General features: G+C 38.3%; 1 protein-coding gene across 1 annotated transcript in view; it reads right to left on the reverse strand.

The window, feature by feature from the left end:
- Positions 1 to 18,853, reverse strand: part of LOC131029309 (4-alpha-glucanotransferase, chloroplastic/amyloplastic) — a 139,596-nt gene that overhangs the window by 103,690 nt on the left and 17,053 nt on the right. The window contains exon 5 of the mRNA XM_057959746.2: positions 9,789 to 9,867. Within this exon, the coding sequence (XP_057815729.2) occupies positions 9,789 to 9,867 (79 nt within the window). The remainder of the gene's footprint in view (positions 1 to 9,788; positions 9,868 to 18,853) is intronic.

Genomic DNA, 18,853 nt, shown 5'->3' on the forward strand with positions numbered 1-18,853 from the left:
TAGCCCTCTATCCATTTGTTTACTATCTTTGTTTGCCCATCGGTTTGAGGGTGATAACTGGTACTAGGGGTTAAATCTGTTCCTGCCATTCTTAAGAGTTCTTGCCAAAACTGGCTAATAAACTTGCTATCTCTGTCACTGATAATATTTAGAGGGAGGCCGTGGAGTCTAAAAATTTCTTTGAAGAATAGGTCTGCTATCTGGTGGGCTTTATATTCGGTAGAGACTGCGAGGAAGTGGGCATATTTTGTGAGTCTGTCTACTACCACGAAGATGCTATCCTTCCCTTGTATCCTTGGCAACCCTGTTATGAAATCCATAGAAATACTTTCCCACTTTTGATTAGGAATAGGCAATGGTTGAAGCAATCCAGCTGGGTGGGTAAGTTCAGTTTTGTTGCGTTGACATGTTAAGCATTCTTGAACATATTTTTGGATATCCCTCTTTTGGTTCCTCCATGCATATCGTTCCCTAATATGCTTATATGTTTTGTAGTATCCTAGGTGTCCTGCAAGGGGGTTATCATGAAATTCTTTGAGAATTTTGTTTTTGAATTTGGTCTGAGGGGTCAGGTATATCCTCCCTTTATACAAAATGAGGTCTCCTTTAATCCTGAAATCTTCATTGAGTAGATTCCCGGCTAAAATTTCCTTTGTCTGGGGATCCTGGCCATATTCATTAAGGATCTCTTCCCTCCAGTCCTTTGAGATACTGGTAATGTTGTTGATATGAGCTCTCCTGGATAGTGCATCTGCTGCCCCGTTGTTCACCCCTTTCACATATTCTATATCAAAATCGTAGGCTTATATTCTGCTCACCCATTTTTGTTGCCTGTCATTTAGATCTTTTTGGCTCAAAAAGAAGCGTAGACTGTTATGATCAATCTTTACACCAAACCTACCACAGACCAGGTACTGGCGAAATTTAGCCAATGCGTGCATTATGGCCAGCATCTCCTTGTCATAGACAGAGTAGTGTCTTTCTGCATTGGTGAGTTTTCGGCTCTCAAAAGCTATGGGATGTTTCTTTTGCATAAGTACGGCCCCAATTCCTTCCCCTGATGCATCACACTGCAATTCGAAAGGAATAGAGAAATCAGGAATGGCCAATACTGGACAAGAGCTCATGGTTGTCTTAAGTTGTTCAAAGGCCCTTTGGGCTTGGTCATTCCACACGAAAGCCCCTTTCTTAGTTAGGTCGGTGAGAGGTGCTGCAATCTTGGAGAATTTTACAAAGCGTCTATAGTAGCTACATAGCCCCACAAATCCCCTTAATTGGGTTAAGGTTCTAGGGGTGGGCCATTCCTTGATGGCTTTGATCTTTTCTTCGTCCACACTTACTCCTGCCTCACTAATTTTGTGCCCTAAGTAGATGATCTCTCTCATCCCAAATTCACACTTGGAGGCTTTAGCATACAATGATTTTGACTCCAGAATACTCAATACCTCTTCAATGTGCAGGAGATGCTCTTCCCATGTTTTGCTGTAAATGAGTATATCATCAAAGAATATTAGAAGGAACTTCCTCAATTGTTGTCTGAATGTATGATTCATGCATGACTGAAAAGTGGCTGGGGCATTAGTGAGACCAAATGGCATAACCAGGAACTCGAAATGTCCATAGTGACATCTGAATGCTGTTTTGGGAATATCCTCTTCCCTCATTCGGATCTGATGATACCCTGAACTTAAATCAATCTTGGAGAAGTATTTTGCTCCATGGAATTCATCCATTAGTTCATCAATCCTCGAAATTGGGTATCTATTTTTTATAGTTTTTTTATTCAAGGCTCGGTAGTCTATGCACATTCTCAGTGTCCCATCTTTTTTTCTGACCAATACTACCAATGAGGCAAAAGGGCTGCTGCTGGGTTGGATGTGCCCCATCTCGAATAACTCTTTTATGGTTTTTTCAATCTCCTCTTTGAACTTGTGGGGGTGGCGGTAAGGAGTGGTAATGACGGGTTTTGCTCCATCCTCTAATTCAATGGAGTGCTCAAATCCCCTTTTTGGGGGTAATCCCGGGGGAATATCCTCGAAGACCTTTTTGTGTCTTCTCAGGATAGGTTGTATATCATTCTGAATGATCTGGTCTCCGGTTGGGGATTTATCCAGGACCATGCATTGTGCGACCCACTCTCCTTGATCGTGTCTAAGAATTTTCTCCATTTTGTTGCATGATACTATTTTTGGAGAGCCGTCAGGAATTCCTTTCAATATTATTTCCCTCCCTTCATGTTGGAAGCATATCTCCCGATTTGGACTATCCATGGTAAATCGTCCCAATGAGTTTATCCATGGCATGCCCAATATGATGTCATTCTCCAGGTTTACCACAAAGAAGTTTCTTGTGATGGTATGTCCTCCTAGGGTGACTTCCAATTGGGGTATAACTTTAGTGCATTTGTCTATGACTCCGTTGCCCATGATCACTTCAAAACCTTCAAACTCTTGGGTTTTTAGTCTTCTCTTTGCTGCTAAATGTTTGCTAATAAAATCATGTGAAGCTCCGGTGTCTACTAATGCGATTACTTTCTGTCCCTTGATAATCCCTTTGAGTTTGAAACATCTATTCTCATTTCCTTGAGTGATGACAGCCAGGGTACTAGGTATGTTGTTTTCAAACCTGGTTCTTTTATAGGGTCTTCCTTCATCATGCATTTCCTCGGTGTTATTTAGCTGTCCTCTTTTACACTCATGGCCTCTCACCCATGGGGTCTTGCATTTGAAACATAGCCCTTTCTCCCTGAGTTCATCTCTTTCCTTGCATTGGTGATTATAACTCCAAGGTTTTTTGCACAAGTGACAAGGCTTTTCCCGGCGGTCTCTCTGGGGTCCCTCATTCCTATGGGGAGTTTTGGTTGAGGTATTCTTGGGGGCACTAAATTCAACCATCCTAGTTTTCTTAATGGCTTCCCCTAAGTTTTGTGGTTCTAGGGGTTTAACAAAATTCCTAATGGGGTCCTTCAGGCCTTCTAAGAACATGTACGTAAGTCTTTTCTGGGATAGGTCGGGAACCATTACTGACAAGTTTTGGAATTGATCTATATAATCTTCAATGGTACCTGCTTGCTTGAGGTGTGTTAGCTCTTGGAAGTACCATTCAGAGTCTTTTTGGTCAAAACGGCTGATGAGCCTTTGGGTAAACTCATTGTAAGTGGGGACCTTTTTATGTCCCAGGGTGATGAGACTGTTATGCCACCAATTATGGGCAGTTCCGGTAAGGTGTAGTATGGCAAATTTTATGGCATCTTCTTCGGTCATGGGACTGTACGAAAGGTAGGTGTCTAGTTTTTGTACCCAGGCTTGAGCAACATCCTTCCCTGATCCGTCAAAACAGGGTAGGGACATTTTGTTGACTTTAGCTCTGAGGTCTGTACCCATGGGTTTCCTTTTCCTACTCTCATTAGTCTTGGACTCACAGAAGTCCCTGAAGGATACCACCCTCTGAACTTCTGGTTCCAATCTAGCATAGATTTGGGCGATTTCTTCTACCCGAAGTATGGCTGGTTCCTCCTCCTCCCTCTCATGTTCTTCCCTAGGGAGAAATTCGGGGATTGTTTGCCTAGAACTCTGAGGTGATCATTCGTTGTCTGCGTGATTAGAGTGTGTTTCTCTTCTAGGGTTTGTCATATCCCTATTGTTGCTGTTGGTGCTTTGGAGGATTAACTGGCTCATCCTTTCAAACTTCTTGTTGGTTTGTTCCATGAAGATCTGGAACTGTTTGGCCAATTGATCAGCCATCGCTTTGGCTCCTTTCTTCCTTTGGTATGTGATCATAAACTAAGACCCTTTCCCACAAGATGGCAGGATTATGCTCTGACACCACTGTAATGTCCCTGCTATTTAGAGATCATTAACCTGCAAAACAGATTGTTAGAACACAACATATAGATATATATATATATAAATAAACCATTTTAATTCACAATCTATTTTTAACATTGAATTAGCATGTTCATAATTTCAATCTAAAAAAGGATACGAATGCCATACGGAAGTATGTCCTTAGGCGGCTATGAAGCTCGCCTTCTTGGAACCCGTTGGTTCCAAGCCCTTCAGGGAATCAAAGTTGCGTTCCAATCCTGTTCTTGGGTGTAACCTCTTACACCCAAGCCCTTCAAGGAAGACCCTTGTCTATTCCTTGCCTTGGTGATGCCTTCATCATCCAAGTCCTCAGAGGGGACAGGCCAGATCCGTCTCTTCTTAGTTGATGTTTAGTCAACTAAGCCCTATATATGCATATCAACCTTCAGTATATACTGCCCTAGGATTATTATAATCCTTCCTTAGACTATGAGAGTTTCCTCCCTATAGCCTCCCTTGTGTGATTTCATTCATAATACATTCCTTTGCATTTTCATTTACTATTTCATAATTCACATGTACGTAGTTTAATATTCATTACCTATTTCCATAAAATATCATTAACCATTACTCACATACATTCCTATTACCCTGAGATGTATTTCTCCTATCATTCTTTACTATTTAAGATTCATTCATCATATATGCTTGCACAAGTTCTTCCTATTTATTAATGTATATATATATATATATATATATATATATATATATATATATATATATATATATATATATACGTATTAACTATTCATATAATATCCCTATCTATCCTTATGCATTTTAATATATATTAATTATAATAATGCATTGCCTATCTCTAAATTTATTAATACCTCATATTCCTAGTATTCTATATAATATATATAGAATAGCATTCACACATAATATATTAAAAAAAAACATTATTATCTTTAACCCCTTACCTGTCTGCACGTACCCTTTTTGCAGTGCATCGTCACCCCTGCGCTCCTTCCTCTCTTCCTTCCCTCTGCGGCACCCTGCATGGGTGGTTTAAATACCCTCCGTGGGGGAGTGGGTGACGGTTTGCAGCCCAAGCTGCGGCTACCGTCACACCTTTTCCCTTCCAAAGGAAGGGGTGTGGTCCCACCTTTTCCTTGCGGGGGGGGGTGGCCTACCAAGCACTTTATTAAAGTGCATTCATATTAATAATAAACTTTAAAATGAAAAACTAATTTCTTAACTTTTAATCCTTTAAAATATTAAATGGAATATATTTAATACACCTTAAACTTTTAATTAAATTACATTAATTAAATATATTTAACATACCTTTAAACTTTTAATTAAATTACATTAATTAAATATTAATATCAACATAATTAATTTTGTCTTTTATTTATATATATATTGTTTTTATAAAAAACAACCTTGTATTAGGCAATGCGCTGGGGATATCACACAATGACAATCATAAACAAGCTATTGATGTGGACACTAACTGCCTAACATTCAATAGGGATGTAATGATTGATGAAGAAGTTGTGCATTTCAGCTCTCTTCTAACATCAAGAGTATTGAAGATCAACCTCTGTAAGCTAAAGATCTGTGTTCAACTTCCATTAGCTACACCTAAAGGGAGAGATTCTAACAATTCCAAACTTGTGGAATCTCCTAGGCATGTACCAGTATCAAAAGATTTTCTTCACAAAAACCTAGATCGACATCCAGATGACATAGTTCAGGGCAGCCCAAGTCATGATGAACACACTAATTCGGATGGTGCTGTTTCTACAATGACCTAAGTGGTGGGAAAAACACATTGGTGATGTTCAACATGATGAATTGGTTGAGGGTCGATCATCTAGAGGAAAGAGCAAGTAAAATACAGTAAACTTTTCTCGTATGGCTAACATTTAGAATGTTTATCAATCCAAAGATTATTCAAAGGCAAAAGGTAAACCTAAATGGGAAAAGGCTATGGATTCCAAACATCAAAATCTTTTAGAAAAGAAGACTTGAGTCCTTTTAGATCTTCAACTATAGAAGAAACCCATTGGCTGCAAATGGGTGTACAAAGTCAAGTACAACTTTAATGGTACACTTGACAAATACAAAGCACGGTTGGTGGATAAAGGATTCTTGCAAAGAGAGGGAATAGACTATTAGAAGACCTTTGCTCCTACAACAAAGATGAGCACTATCCATCTAGTTCTAGCCATGGTAACACAATTTAGCTAGAAAGTTCATCAAACGGATGTGAAGGGTGCCTTCCTCAATTGAAATTTGGAGGAAGAAGTGTACATGACACACCTCAGGGTTTTCATGTTGTTGGAAAGGAGCATCAAGTATGCAGGCTAACAAAATATCTTTATCACCTAAAACAAGCACCCAAGGCATGGTACATAAAAATTGACACCAAGGGGTTTCAAATAAGGCCTTCAGATCCCAATTTATATGTAAAAACCATAGGTAATGGTATCATTCTTCTTGTCATTTATGTGGATGATATTATCATTACAGGTAGTGGGTCACATTTGCTTGAGCAAATCAAATGGAATTCGTGTCAAGCTTTTGATATGATAGACTCGGGCCTTCTTCATTATTACTTCGGTATAGAGGCCTAGTAGAATCATGGTGGTATTTTTATTTCTCAATCTAAATATGCCAAGAGTTTGCTAGAGTAGTTTATAATGATAGATTGCAAAATCTCATCTACACCTATGGAGAAAGGGTTGAAGCTTTCAGCCAAAACAGACTCAAAGGTGATCAATGAGTCAGCATTCAAGCAACTAGTGGGTAGAAATATCTACCTTACCACCACTAGACCTGATTTATGTTGTTACATTTCTCGTTTCATGACATCCCCCAAGGCAGAACATTGGGTTGCAGCGAAGCGGGTACTGAGATATGTGAAAGGGACACTTGACTTTAGCATTTTGTATAGCAGAAGCAAAGATCTTGGGCTCCTTGGCTTTGTACAAAACAAGCTAGGGTAAAAAGTCAACGAGAAAGCTATGAATCAGATTTTAGCATGAAAAGCTTTAAATGCATGAAGCTTGAATTCAACAAAAGTAGACAAATTGCACTTGGCTTTATCATATATTTTCAACGAGATAGAGAAAAAGATAATATTATAAAGAGAGAACAACAAAAGGTGGGGCACAGTTAGTGGTATGTAAAAAATATATGCAGGACAAAAAAAAGTTAAAAGAGAGTGTAAAAGCTTTAACTAGGAGATGCTCAAAGTTGGTTCATTTGAGTCAGATTTTCTTTAATAATGTACTTTACAAAGGTGGTTTAATATATTTATGATTTTTTTATGAATGCAAAGGTTTTTTGCAGTTGTTTTAAATGTTGATTGTTGGAGAAAGAAAAGTCAGAAAAGACTATAGAAGGTTTAACTAAGAAGTACCTCAAAGTTTGTTGGTTTGAGCCAAACCTTTTCTCTAATAATAAATTTTATATATATTTTATGAGCTTTTATATATGTAAAGGTTTTTTGCAGTTACTGCTTCATATGTTGATTGGTGCATTTTATTTTCATCACTTCTATCTCTTCCTTGCTCTCTATTTTTCCATCTCTCTCTGTGCTTTGGGTGTGGGGGTAAAGAGGAGAGAACTTTTTCCATTCCGTACACTAAAATTTATTTTAAAAGCTTTTATGTTTAAAGGCCTTTCTTTTTTTATGACTAAGTGATTACAAACTCACACCATCGCTTTGATGTTACACAAGGAGGAGACAAAAACTTACACTAATGGCCCCTATCATTACAAAATAGATCTAAGCAATGAATGAGACGATAACATTTCAAACTTGAGCTAGCAATGAGTATTGAGTGAGGGGGTACAATTTCAAACAAGAGTGATTTGGACATATTGAGGGAAGAAGAACTAATGCTACTAGCCATAGTTTGAAGAATCTTTGAATACTCTACAATACTCTGCAAACTCCCACGTCCTTGAGCTGGTCGAGCTGAGTTGACCAGACTTCTGTGCCGAGACTAGCCATGTCTTGGACAGTACTAAATTAGACTTGTATGTTCTCTAAATGCAATAATTTCTCTTTTTTGTGTAATTATGAGGTTTTGTTTTTTGTTGAGCCCTTGCCGAGTTTGGGTTCAAGTCAAAATTTTGAGCTGCGGAGTCAAGTCCGAGTCCGAGTCTTCAAACTATGATACTAGCCATTCTGAGTAAGATTTAAATAGCTGCTTGCTGGTTATTAGATGAGAGGAAAGTAATACCACAGCTAAAACTTACAAAATTTGCATTCCACTTGTCTCATCATATGGCTGCTTTTCTACTATTATTTCTATGCTTCAGTGTTGGGTTGAATAAAATTTTCATAACTTATTTGTGAAAGTTTCTCATTTGAAATATTATCCTTCATTATTTATTTGAGAAAGTTACATTGTTGGTATTTTGGTATGGTTTTGTCATTAATGTCAACACCTACTAAACTTTATCAACTCTAGCACTTTGGAGGATAAGCAATATTCACCGGCAAGCAAGTGACTTATGCACAGTCACCGATATATGGTACACCGGCAGGATATAATGATCACCGGCACTTGGAATGGCATGGAAAACACTTGGTTATGTCGAAGACATCGTTTGGACACCTTGTCTTGGAGATTTGTTTATTGGTATATTCGTATTTGCATATTTGCTGTTACCGGCACTTGGAATGGCATGGAAAACACTTGGTTATGTCGAAGACATCGTTTGGACACCTTGTCTTGGAGATTTGTTTATTGGTATATTCGTATTTGCATATTTGCTGTTACCGGCAAATAGGTCCAGGTTATACACCGGCAGGTTTATCTTCTCCAGATCAGCACGGCACGCTATGGAGATGATTTATTATTGTTGTAAATGCATCAAGCCGACATGTTGAATCGGTTATTGCATCGGATATTGTTTTGTTTGTAAAATGATTTTATTGTAATATCTTGTAGAGTCGACCTACTAAAATTGGTCTTAGGTTATGATATAAATGTAAGATCGGATGTGGAATGCGAAGAAGAATTGTGTGAAGGTATATGCAAAAATAAGCAGAGCTATACACGCAGACATCATTTGAAGGTGAAGCAAGGTTTTTGTGAAAGCATATCAGAACTACACCGGTACTGAATCCAGCATATGAAGATGCTATTTTGAGCAGTACATCCTTATTGGATTTAACCATCCAATTGTAGTCAGTGTGACTCCTATTTTGTGTTTGAGCAGTGAGCTCTAGGCGCTTGGCCTTTCTACATGTGCAAACCCCATTTGTATACACTTACTATCTGCAGTAGTATCATCTGATTGTGGGTAAGGTTTCCCACCGTGGTTTTTCCCCTTACAGGGTTTCCACGTACAAATATTGGTGTTATGTGTTGTGGATGACTTTGTCCTTTTATTTCATGCATTAATCTTTACTGGTATTGCAATTATCTGATAAAACTGTCCACCAGTATAAAAGACTTATTCACCGGTATTAAGCAGTAAGTTGGTTAAGTTGTTTTTGATTTAAATTTATTAGACAACTGATTCACCCCCCCCCCCCCTCCTCTCAGTTATCTCCGGGACCTAACAAGTTACTTCCTGATTGTTGCTTGCATATTGCTCTTTTAAATCACTGAGAACTTGATTTTCTTGAATCATTGAGAATCATTTAGAACAAGGTTAAATAATAAAGTACTACCTAGTATTTCTAGACACATAGAATAATAAATTGTTTTCATCTCAACCAAGCAAAATAGACCTTGAATCGTAACAAACAAGTCCAATATTATATAAATCTCGCATAAGCACCTAGTGGATATCATATTTACATGACTGTACAGCATAACAAGAAAAAAAAAATTTAGGTATAAAATTGAAGAAAACATATACAATTCCATTTAGACATTGAAATCATGGAGTTATAAATTAAAAGCAAAACACTAATCAAATTTCCTACGATTATACATTCGTCAATACCTATAACTTCAGGTGCTCTTCGGAAAAGTTCAAGTTCATCTTTGAGTTGTCCCTTGCTATTTACAAGCCTCTTTGCAGCCTGATTACACATTCATTTCTTTATCACAAAATTCATGAAAATGGTGGTTACGTGGCTAGACAATTTTACTTGTAATCACTACATCAATTGTATTATGCCATAAAAGAAATATTGAATACTATGTACAATGCCTGCCATGACTTTGATGTTCTAAAATAATATTTAGAAAGATGACAAAGAAATTTAGGCTTTCAAATTTCATTAAACAGAAACAAGTTTTTCAATTCGAAAGTTCACTATGATTAAATAACTTTTGTAATTAAGTCCAAGTAAATGAAGTATTAACCAACAAGTTGTGAACAAAAATTTTGTGTTCGGTACTAAATAATCTTCCCAAATCACAAACTCCGCTAACCTAATTGGCAATATATATACTACCTGGACAGAAAATTTTCACTCATCATATGATACCACTCACATAATGTAATAAATAGAAATGCATGAAGGAAAACCTAAATAGGAAAATGGAAAGAGAATAATCTATGCATAAACATATTACTCTCCAGCAAAGGGAAAACCATTAGAACGTGAATAAACAATAAATGACAGATACTTTACACTGAAGAAAAGAAGAGCAGCTTCTAGAAAACATCATCTTTTGCCAGTTGACAGGAAAATGGAGGTTCTATATTTTCTAATTGGGTGCCACCTTTACTTTATAGAAAAGCATAAAGGGAACCAACTAAGAAAGCAGGAATTGATGTTCTTATAAATAGAGGCTTCCATAACTATAAATTTTTAGTGACCTGTTTTAAACACTTTATCTTGTTCTGATAATACATTCTCTGTATTGCTCCTTCTTGAATTTGTTCTCAGTTCGGATAAGCAATTGTTTTCGTGATCAGAGACGTAAGCATATAAATCCTGATGGGTCTGTCAATCTGTTAGCTGATACTTATAACAGCCAATAAATAATATCAAACACATCAAATTATTATACCAAACGGTTCGCCCAACATCAAAGATGAAATACAACATGAGATACACAATATATGAACGATAAATGCACAGAAGTCTGAAATTGTAATGTCCCCACTTTGAAATAGAATTTAAAAATAATAAACTTATAATACAAAAGAACAAAAAAATAAAAAATTAAATTGAAATATATTAGAATACAATTAAAATTTTATTAAGTTAATGAATGGTCAAAAGACATGAAAAGGAAAGTTGCGACTCCCTCAAACATGAGATATAAAGGGGAGAAGAGAACGTCATTTGAGGTGGGAATATACTGAAGAGAATCAGAAGTGCAGATCTGATTTAAATAAGTGCAGATTGTATTTAAATAAGTGCAGATCTATTAAGACAGCAATGAGGGGGTGAGACCCTTTAAATGGATGTCTCTTTTCCAAGAGACGTGTCTCCTCAATAAAATAGGATAGAACAAAAAGATATGCAGTGATGAGAGGAAGAAGGAAGGAACGACAGGGATTTGAGATGAAAATGGAAAATAAGAAGAATAAACATTAATGAATAGAATAAGCATTCAATATTAAATAAGGCAATAAGGCAATAAGGACAGACATCAGAGTCATTTGTGCACATCTGATTCTGAGTATATCATTGAATATCACACAAATTACAATCATGGAAGCATCAATAAATAATAATTTCACAGCAGCAGCAATATCAAATCAAACAATAGAATCAGATCAAACCAAAGCAAGGTTGCAAAATAGCATATTGGTAAACAGCCCTTGAAAGAAAGAGAGTTCAGACTGAACTAGATTGCAACAGTCCTCTACCTCCGTCAAATTATATATTTGTCAATTATTTATATATTGCTTTGCTTAATTGGTAATGTTTAAGTATATATTCCTATGAAAGAATATAGGATAGATATACTTGACTTAAATCCCTCTTGTGGGAGAATAACTGAGTAAGAGACGGGTGATGAGTTGACTCATAAGTAGGCCATCCTAGGATGACCTTACTGGCCCCTAAGAGGAGTCAAGTCCCTTAGGACCTCCACCCAATCCTACAGGAGGGCATGTGTCTTGGGGAAGATGAGAATATTACATTGTCTCAAATCCACCTTGCCAGAGAGGGCTTGAGGTGTAAGAGGAGGGACCATTGCGACCTAGGACAAAGAGGGCACGTACAAAGTCAAGTGACCCCCCCTTACAACCTCCCCTAGCTCCTCAAGATGGCAAATGTTTGTAGGGAGACGAGACATGGTTGGGGAGAGTAGGTACAAGCCGCTAAGCAAGCAAGAGGGCTCTAGCAAACATCCACTCTTAGGCTTTGTGTAGAAATGGCTTCGGGCAGACCCACCACGTCTCTTCCTCCAAACCCTAATATGCTTGTAGAATATTATTGATAGTATATGAATTAGATGTGGTTTGTCTAACCCTATATACATACATACATACATACATATATGTATATGTATATGTATATGTATATATATATATATAATGACTGCAGGATTCAAATCTAGGATCACATTATTAAAGAGATATTTACTTCGTAAGATGTAACCTTAACCCTTATTTGTGCAATTGTGATTTCAGGGCAAATTAGGAAGGGGAAATCACAGAAATTCTGATGATAACTCTGCTGTCATAAGTCAGAATATAGAAGTTTGAAAGTATATCCAAACATAGGCAAAAACAGCACAATCATGCCCTAAAATGCTGCAGTCCCAATCAGATTAATACCCTAGGATTTATACATACCAAATCATTGCAAAATGAGCAACAAATGTTGAAATCATCCTCCTAGGAGTGGCGCCAAGTTTAGGGCATGAAACCCTAATGCAAAGTGAACACAAACCACCAAGAATGCTGCTCCAAATGTGGCACTCAGATCTGCTCCAAGCAAATCAGGGTTAAAGAAAACACTAGAAAATGAAGAAATTGTCTTCTAAATGCCAAATTGCTCCTCTCAAGTGGGCGCTCCAACTAGGGCAATGCCTAATGCAAGATAAACATCAAAATGCCAGCAATGGAATTAATTATTAAATATACACTTTTCACACAAACCCAACAAGTCATAAATCTGATCAGCCACCTTAATCTTTCTTTTCCTTCACAAAATGAAGCCAAAATGATGGTGCACAAAACCCTAGTCGAGTTGCGATGATGTATTCTCCAATCGTCTCCAAATTAAATGAAATTTGGACACAAATCTCTTTCATTTAATGTCTAAACCCTAGCTGTCCAAGGTATTATGAAAATATGGCAATTAAACCTACAAATCTCAATCAATATGTCTTCCACCTGTAAATAAACCACAAAACCTAGCTGATATTATTTTCTTCCTTTCAAACCCTAGCTGGTTGAAGCTCCAAAATGATGTAAAACCTGCAAATATGCTCAATGATGAACCCTGAGTGGATTCACCACTCAATGTGGAGTTGGGTTTTTGTCCAATCCATTGATATCCAAGGGTTTCAGTCCTCTAGATTTTCCTATAAATGAAAGCCAAAGCTTCTCAGACAGAAAATAAATAAGTATATGTTGAATGAGCTCCCAAGTGCCTTTATATAATGCTTTCATCTCAAAGCCCTAATTAGAGTTTGCACATTTTCAATTAAGAATAAATTCACCTTATGACTCCCTTGGCACCCAAATATAATCACTTCATTAATATTTTAAATCAATACCTTAACTCACACAGTGCCAATATTAAAGCTTTATATTTTATTAAATAATGTTAGTTAAATATTTAATTTAACTTTAGCATTTAATCTTATTAAAATAATAACTCTAAACATCATTAGTCACCAATATATCTTCAATTTTAACCAGTGTTCCACGGGCGTCGGGGACGGGGGGACGCGAGGACGCGTCTCCGGGACGGGGGGACCAAGGGTCTAAATTTGGGGACGGCGGGGGGACGGTGGCGGGGGGGTGGCAGGGTGGTGGTGCTCATATACTTATACATATACATATAGTACTTGAAAAACTAGTTTTGAAAAGATGTATAACAGTATAACAGTATAAGAATTAGATTTCAAATGAAACTATAGGAAATACCAAGATTACTTAGATTAGTGATACGTAACTAATTGCTAAAAGTAAATAAAATTTGAAAAATGAAATTGTCAAATTGGAGATTTCTCATTTCTATCATATGAATATCGAAAAAGGAAAACGAAAACACGAATATCTGATGCCATTGCAAAGTCTATAATAATAAAGATGATTACATGATTCATCATTACAATGAGTAGCCAAATACAGATACGTGTAGCTATAGCATTACAAAAGAGACTAGAGTCAAATACAAAATGACAAAACTGAAAACTCAAACTATAGCTAATGGAGGCCTCTAATCATCTGCGAACTCCTCCTCACTGGAACTGCTGAACTCCTGAGGATCAAGGTCCCTCAAGCTCACACCAACTAGCCCTGCATCTGAAGTGGTAGGATCATCCTCATCAATTTGTGAAGGCTCCTCTGGCTCTACATCCCATCGTGCCGCTGGACTCTCCTTGTACACAAGTGTCTTGCGGTCCATGAGACGCAAAGCACTGTGTACAGCCACAAGCTTCTCTGCTCTCTTAGAGGTAAGTTTGTTCCTCTTAAGAGAGTGGATGAAGCTATATGTAGACCAGTTCCTCTCAGCAGCTGAAGAACTGGAAACCTGGGATAGCAGACGGATGGCTAGAGTGGTGGTCAAAGATTTCGGGCCATGACAATTCCACCATAAAAGTGGGTCCTCCTGTACCATGCTGTCTATATCCATCTTTGCCGCATCTGAATAACCTCTAAAAGAGGCAAATCTTCCCCACTCAGTGCGCATTTTGTCGGCATCTCTGGAATCAAACATCTTCTCTATGCACCTAAAGAAACCCGCCTTCACCTCATCATCCTGAATCGGTGTCAGTCTACCCGGTCTAGCCTTGTACCACTTAAGATTCAAGGCAAAGGCAGCCATATGCAAAGGAGTGTTCAACTTGTCCCATCTACGCTGAATGACAGGCAGGATTTGCTCATTGTAGAATGTTAAAGAGGGGTCCTTCACTCGCACAGCAGCCCTCATCTGGTCAAGCATAGAGTTAATGCACTCATACACCTCTCCAAGGTTAGGTGCATCCCCATCCCCATATCTGATCACCTGGAATACTGGAGAAATGATAGAGAATGTATTTCGCATCAGTCCAAAACACATCACTCTTCAGTATCTCCTTCACCCTTCTCCCTTGCTCTTTCTTGGCCTCAGCCCACCTATTCCACTCATTAGTCATAACCATGAGTTGCAATGCCTCTTGCAACTCAATCATTCTCTCCAAGAGAATGAAATAGGATGCATATGTAGTCTCAACTGGTTTCAAGAACTCCTTCTTCGCGAAGGCCCTGAAGAGTGCATGTGAAGTGTGGTGGTTGCAGATAAACATCTGCACATCTCTCGCATCGGTGACCACTCCTCTAATCCAGTCTATCTTCTCCATGTCCTTGAGTGCATTGTTCATGGCATGCACACAACATGGGGTCCACCAAATGTGTCTATAGGCTGCCTCAATGAGTCTCCCTGCTGCTCTACACACATGGGCTGCATCTGTCACTACTTGGACCACATTTTGTGGCCCAACCTCCTCAATAGCCTCCCTGTGGACCTGAAACTGGAAATCAGCATCTTTACGATGCCTTGTACAATCAACTGCTCTAAGGAAGTATGGGCCCTCTGCACATGTAACCATGACGTTGATGAGTGGACGATGGCTAATGTTCGTCCACCCATCCATAACTATGCTGCACCCCGATGCCACCCAACATGCCTTCATCTTCTCCATCAAAATATTGATCTTGGAATAGCATTTATCCAAGATCGAGGTCCTCATTTTCGTCTCCCCTGGTGGCACATAAGATGGTCCTCCCTTGGCCACCATAGCCATCATCTCCCTATAATAAGGAGACTGTGTAACATGAAATGGAATGCCATTGGCAAAGAAGAACTTGCCAATGGATTCATCTATCTCATCTCTCAGCTGCACATTAAACATATCAGTAATGGGGTTGCTCTGTGCTGTCTGCAACTTACGTTTCCCAGCCCTGGCGGCAGTAGAAGTGGAAGTGGATGGAGATCTAAACATCATTCCTCCCGTCTGCGAAGCATGAGAAGTATGAAGTGCTGCCCTAGCAGACAAAGTAGTAGGCATTGAAATATTTGTGTCATCTGGAAGCCCCCAAAGCCTGTTAAACTCAATTTTGTACTGTATAATTTTGGCTTCCTCCAAAAACTTACAATGTTTCACACCTTTTCCTCTCCAAAATAGAAAGTGTGCATTCACCCTACTAATGCTACCGAACCATTCTGTGTCACAAATATTGCACTTCCACTTCCTTGTTCCCCCACTTGAATGTGATGCAGTGCCTTGTACTGATATTCGTGAAGCAAACTGTTTTAGAGGAGACTTAGGATCAAAATGACCCCTAGCATATGGTGCCAACAACTCTGAAGGGCAACCTGTACTAGCTGGTGCACTTGCCATAGAGCTAGATTGGGCTCCAAGATCAGCCCCATGGTCACCCCCCTCATTTTCAGGTTCATATTCTGAATCATTCTCACTATGAGAATGGATTTCCATGTCATCTTCACTCATGCCTTGGGAGCTCATTGTGAAATTGACACTGCATTTCACAAAATAAAAATAAAAATAAAATCAGCCTAGTTTAACAATATATTTTTAAATTTTTTTCCTATTCATCTCAAAATGAGATTTGATGTTGAATCTTGAGGGCAAAATCATTTTGCCCTCAAGATTCAACATCAAATCTCATTTTGAGTCTTGAGATGAATAGGGAAAAAAAATCCAAAAAATGACATAGAACAATGAAAATCAGAAAATATTCAAAATAAAACAAAAAAAAAAAAAAAAAGGTTGAAAAACCCTACCTTGTGCTTGAAAAATCTCTCCAAAATGTAGAAGAATCTTCTTCTTCCTCTTCTTCTTGCTTCTTCTAGCTCCTATCACACTTGCAATCAGCTTTTCTCACCCCTTCAATCAGTCTTCTTCAAGTTTTTCCTCCTCTTTAGCTTGCTGGAAAAAAAATCAGTTTAACAAAATGAGAGTTAAATCTAAAAGAATCATGCTTTTGTGTTGTTTTGGGGGGTTGGATGGGGCCCACATCCAATTAGGGTTACCCCTTAATCCCCCCAAAAGGCACATGTTTTTTAAAATGTGGCTTTTTCAGTTTGTTTAGGCGTGGGGACGCGGGAGATGCCCAGACGTCTCCACGTCCCAGCGGCGATTGGGTGGCGGTGGTGGGACGGCTGGGGATGTCGCGTCCCCGTCCCCCCGTCCCCGAGATGTCCTTGACGGGGGGACGCGCCCAAAAAGGGGGGGGACACATCCCCGTGGAACACTGATTTTAACAATCACTGACTATACAAATCCTGAAATTGAAGATACTGCATGCTGAAGCTGGGGGGAGAGTCAAGACCGAACTATGACCAGCTTCCGGAAATAGAAGTTACTATAAATAGTAACTGCTAAAAACAGTAAGTCAACCCAAACTCCCAACTGACCAAACAATGTTGAAACTAACACTTACTAAAAATTGTAAGTCTCAGACAAGTTGTCCAAAATCATTCCAGAAAGTGTCATTCAACTCTAATGCATCCTCTAAGCTCATTGGCGACATCAAAACCCCCTCTAAACCGACTGACACAAACTGTGAAAGCCAGTACCAACCATTCTGCAAGAGGACTTGAAAGTGGGGACACTACACTAATGTTTGGAGACGCAGGGAACTGCTATTTGGGTTGCTGTTACAGTTCTGATAGCTAAATTTAAGATCACATGGTGTATGGAGTAAGTCTGAGCAATATCATTACGCACAGTCTCACACTTTGGAGTGGATTGATCAACCTAGTAGCTGATACACCAGACTTTGTGAAGAATAATTTTATCAGGTTTGAAATGTTTGAAATATGTTATGTTTTGTGTTAATTTTCCAATGTTAAATGTCTGGTCATTATTTGTTATCCATGCTATATATTAAAAGAAAAAACAATTTTCATGTTTATACTTTCATTGCATGGAAGAAACATTAAATGTATTCAAGAATCAAAACTCAATACTAAACAGCCAATAACCTTTTATTGAATAAACACCATTCATTGACTGGCAACAAGTTTTAAAAAAATTGGGGTTGAACACTACAGTGGTATAAGAGCACATTAAACCTTCTTGCAGCCTGTTTGCAATGAGTAATGTATCCTAGCACACATAATTATTATCTCAGGAGAAACAGAGCCAACCAAAACCTTGAAAATCAACGCGAGATTGAACAAAAACGAGGGAGACAGCTGATAGAACAATGGGAGACAGAGGTGGGAAAAACAGTAGGTAACCTTCTGGAATGGGTGAAATATGCTTTGGCAAGAACTCAACGTGAGAGGATGAGCTTGATGACCCAATGCCAGCAGCAAATGACTCAAATGGTTGCCTGTTTAATCCAAAATAACAATGGAAACAATGGCAATGTAGGAAACAATGGGAACAATGGCACTAATGGACAAAACTCAGCTAACAATAGGGCTGGCCAGCAAAGCACCTTCAGTGGGACAGTCAACTCTAGACCACTTATGCCCAATTTTAACCAAAGACATAACATTCCAGTAGAAAATGAACCGAAGGATCAGGAGTATCATAGGCAGCTATGAAGAGATTGTGTCATGCCACCAATCTGACAAAGAACCTAAATAAGAAATTGTCTTATGATAGAAAGACTTCACATTTTTCTTCCCCTAATCTGACCCTACGATAATGCAAAGAGTGATTAAATAAAGAGCAATATTTATGAAAACACATATAATATATGGTGGATGAGCAGCGATGAATATATCTCAAGAAATAGATTAATGTTGAAGAGTTTAGGAGTTGCAATTAATATACAATAACAGCGATTCATTTGCTATGAGGTAGCAAATGATATTTAGAAGGAAGATAATGTATTGAAAGGAGGTACGATTCATTATGATCAGTGATTGAGAAACAAAGATCACGTGATTCAGATGGCAGCAATTCCCT

The sequence above is a fragment of the Cryptomeria japonica genome, chromosome 10 (assembly GCF_030272615.1).
Source record: "Cryptomeria japonica chromosome 10, Sugi_1.0, whole genome shotgun sequence".
Classification (NCBI taxonomy): Eukaryota; Viridiplantae; Streptophyta; class Pinopsida; order Cupressales; family Cupressaceae; genus Cryptomeria; species Cryptomeria japonica.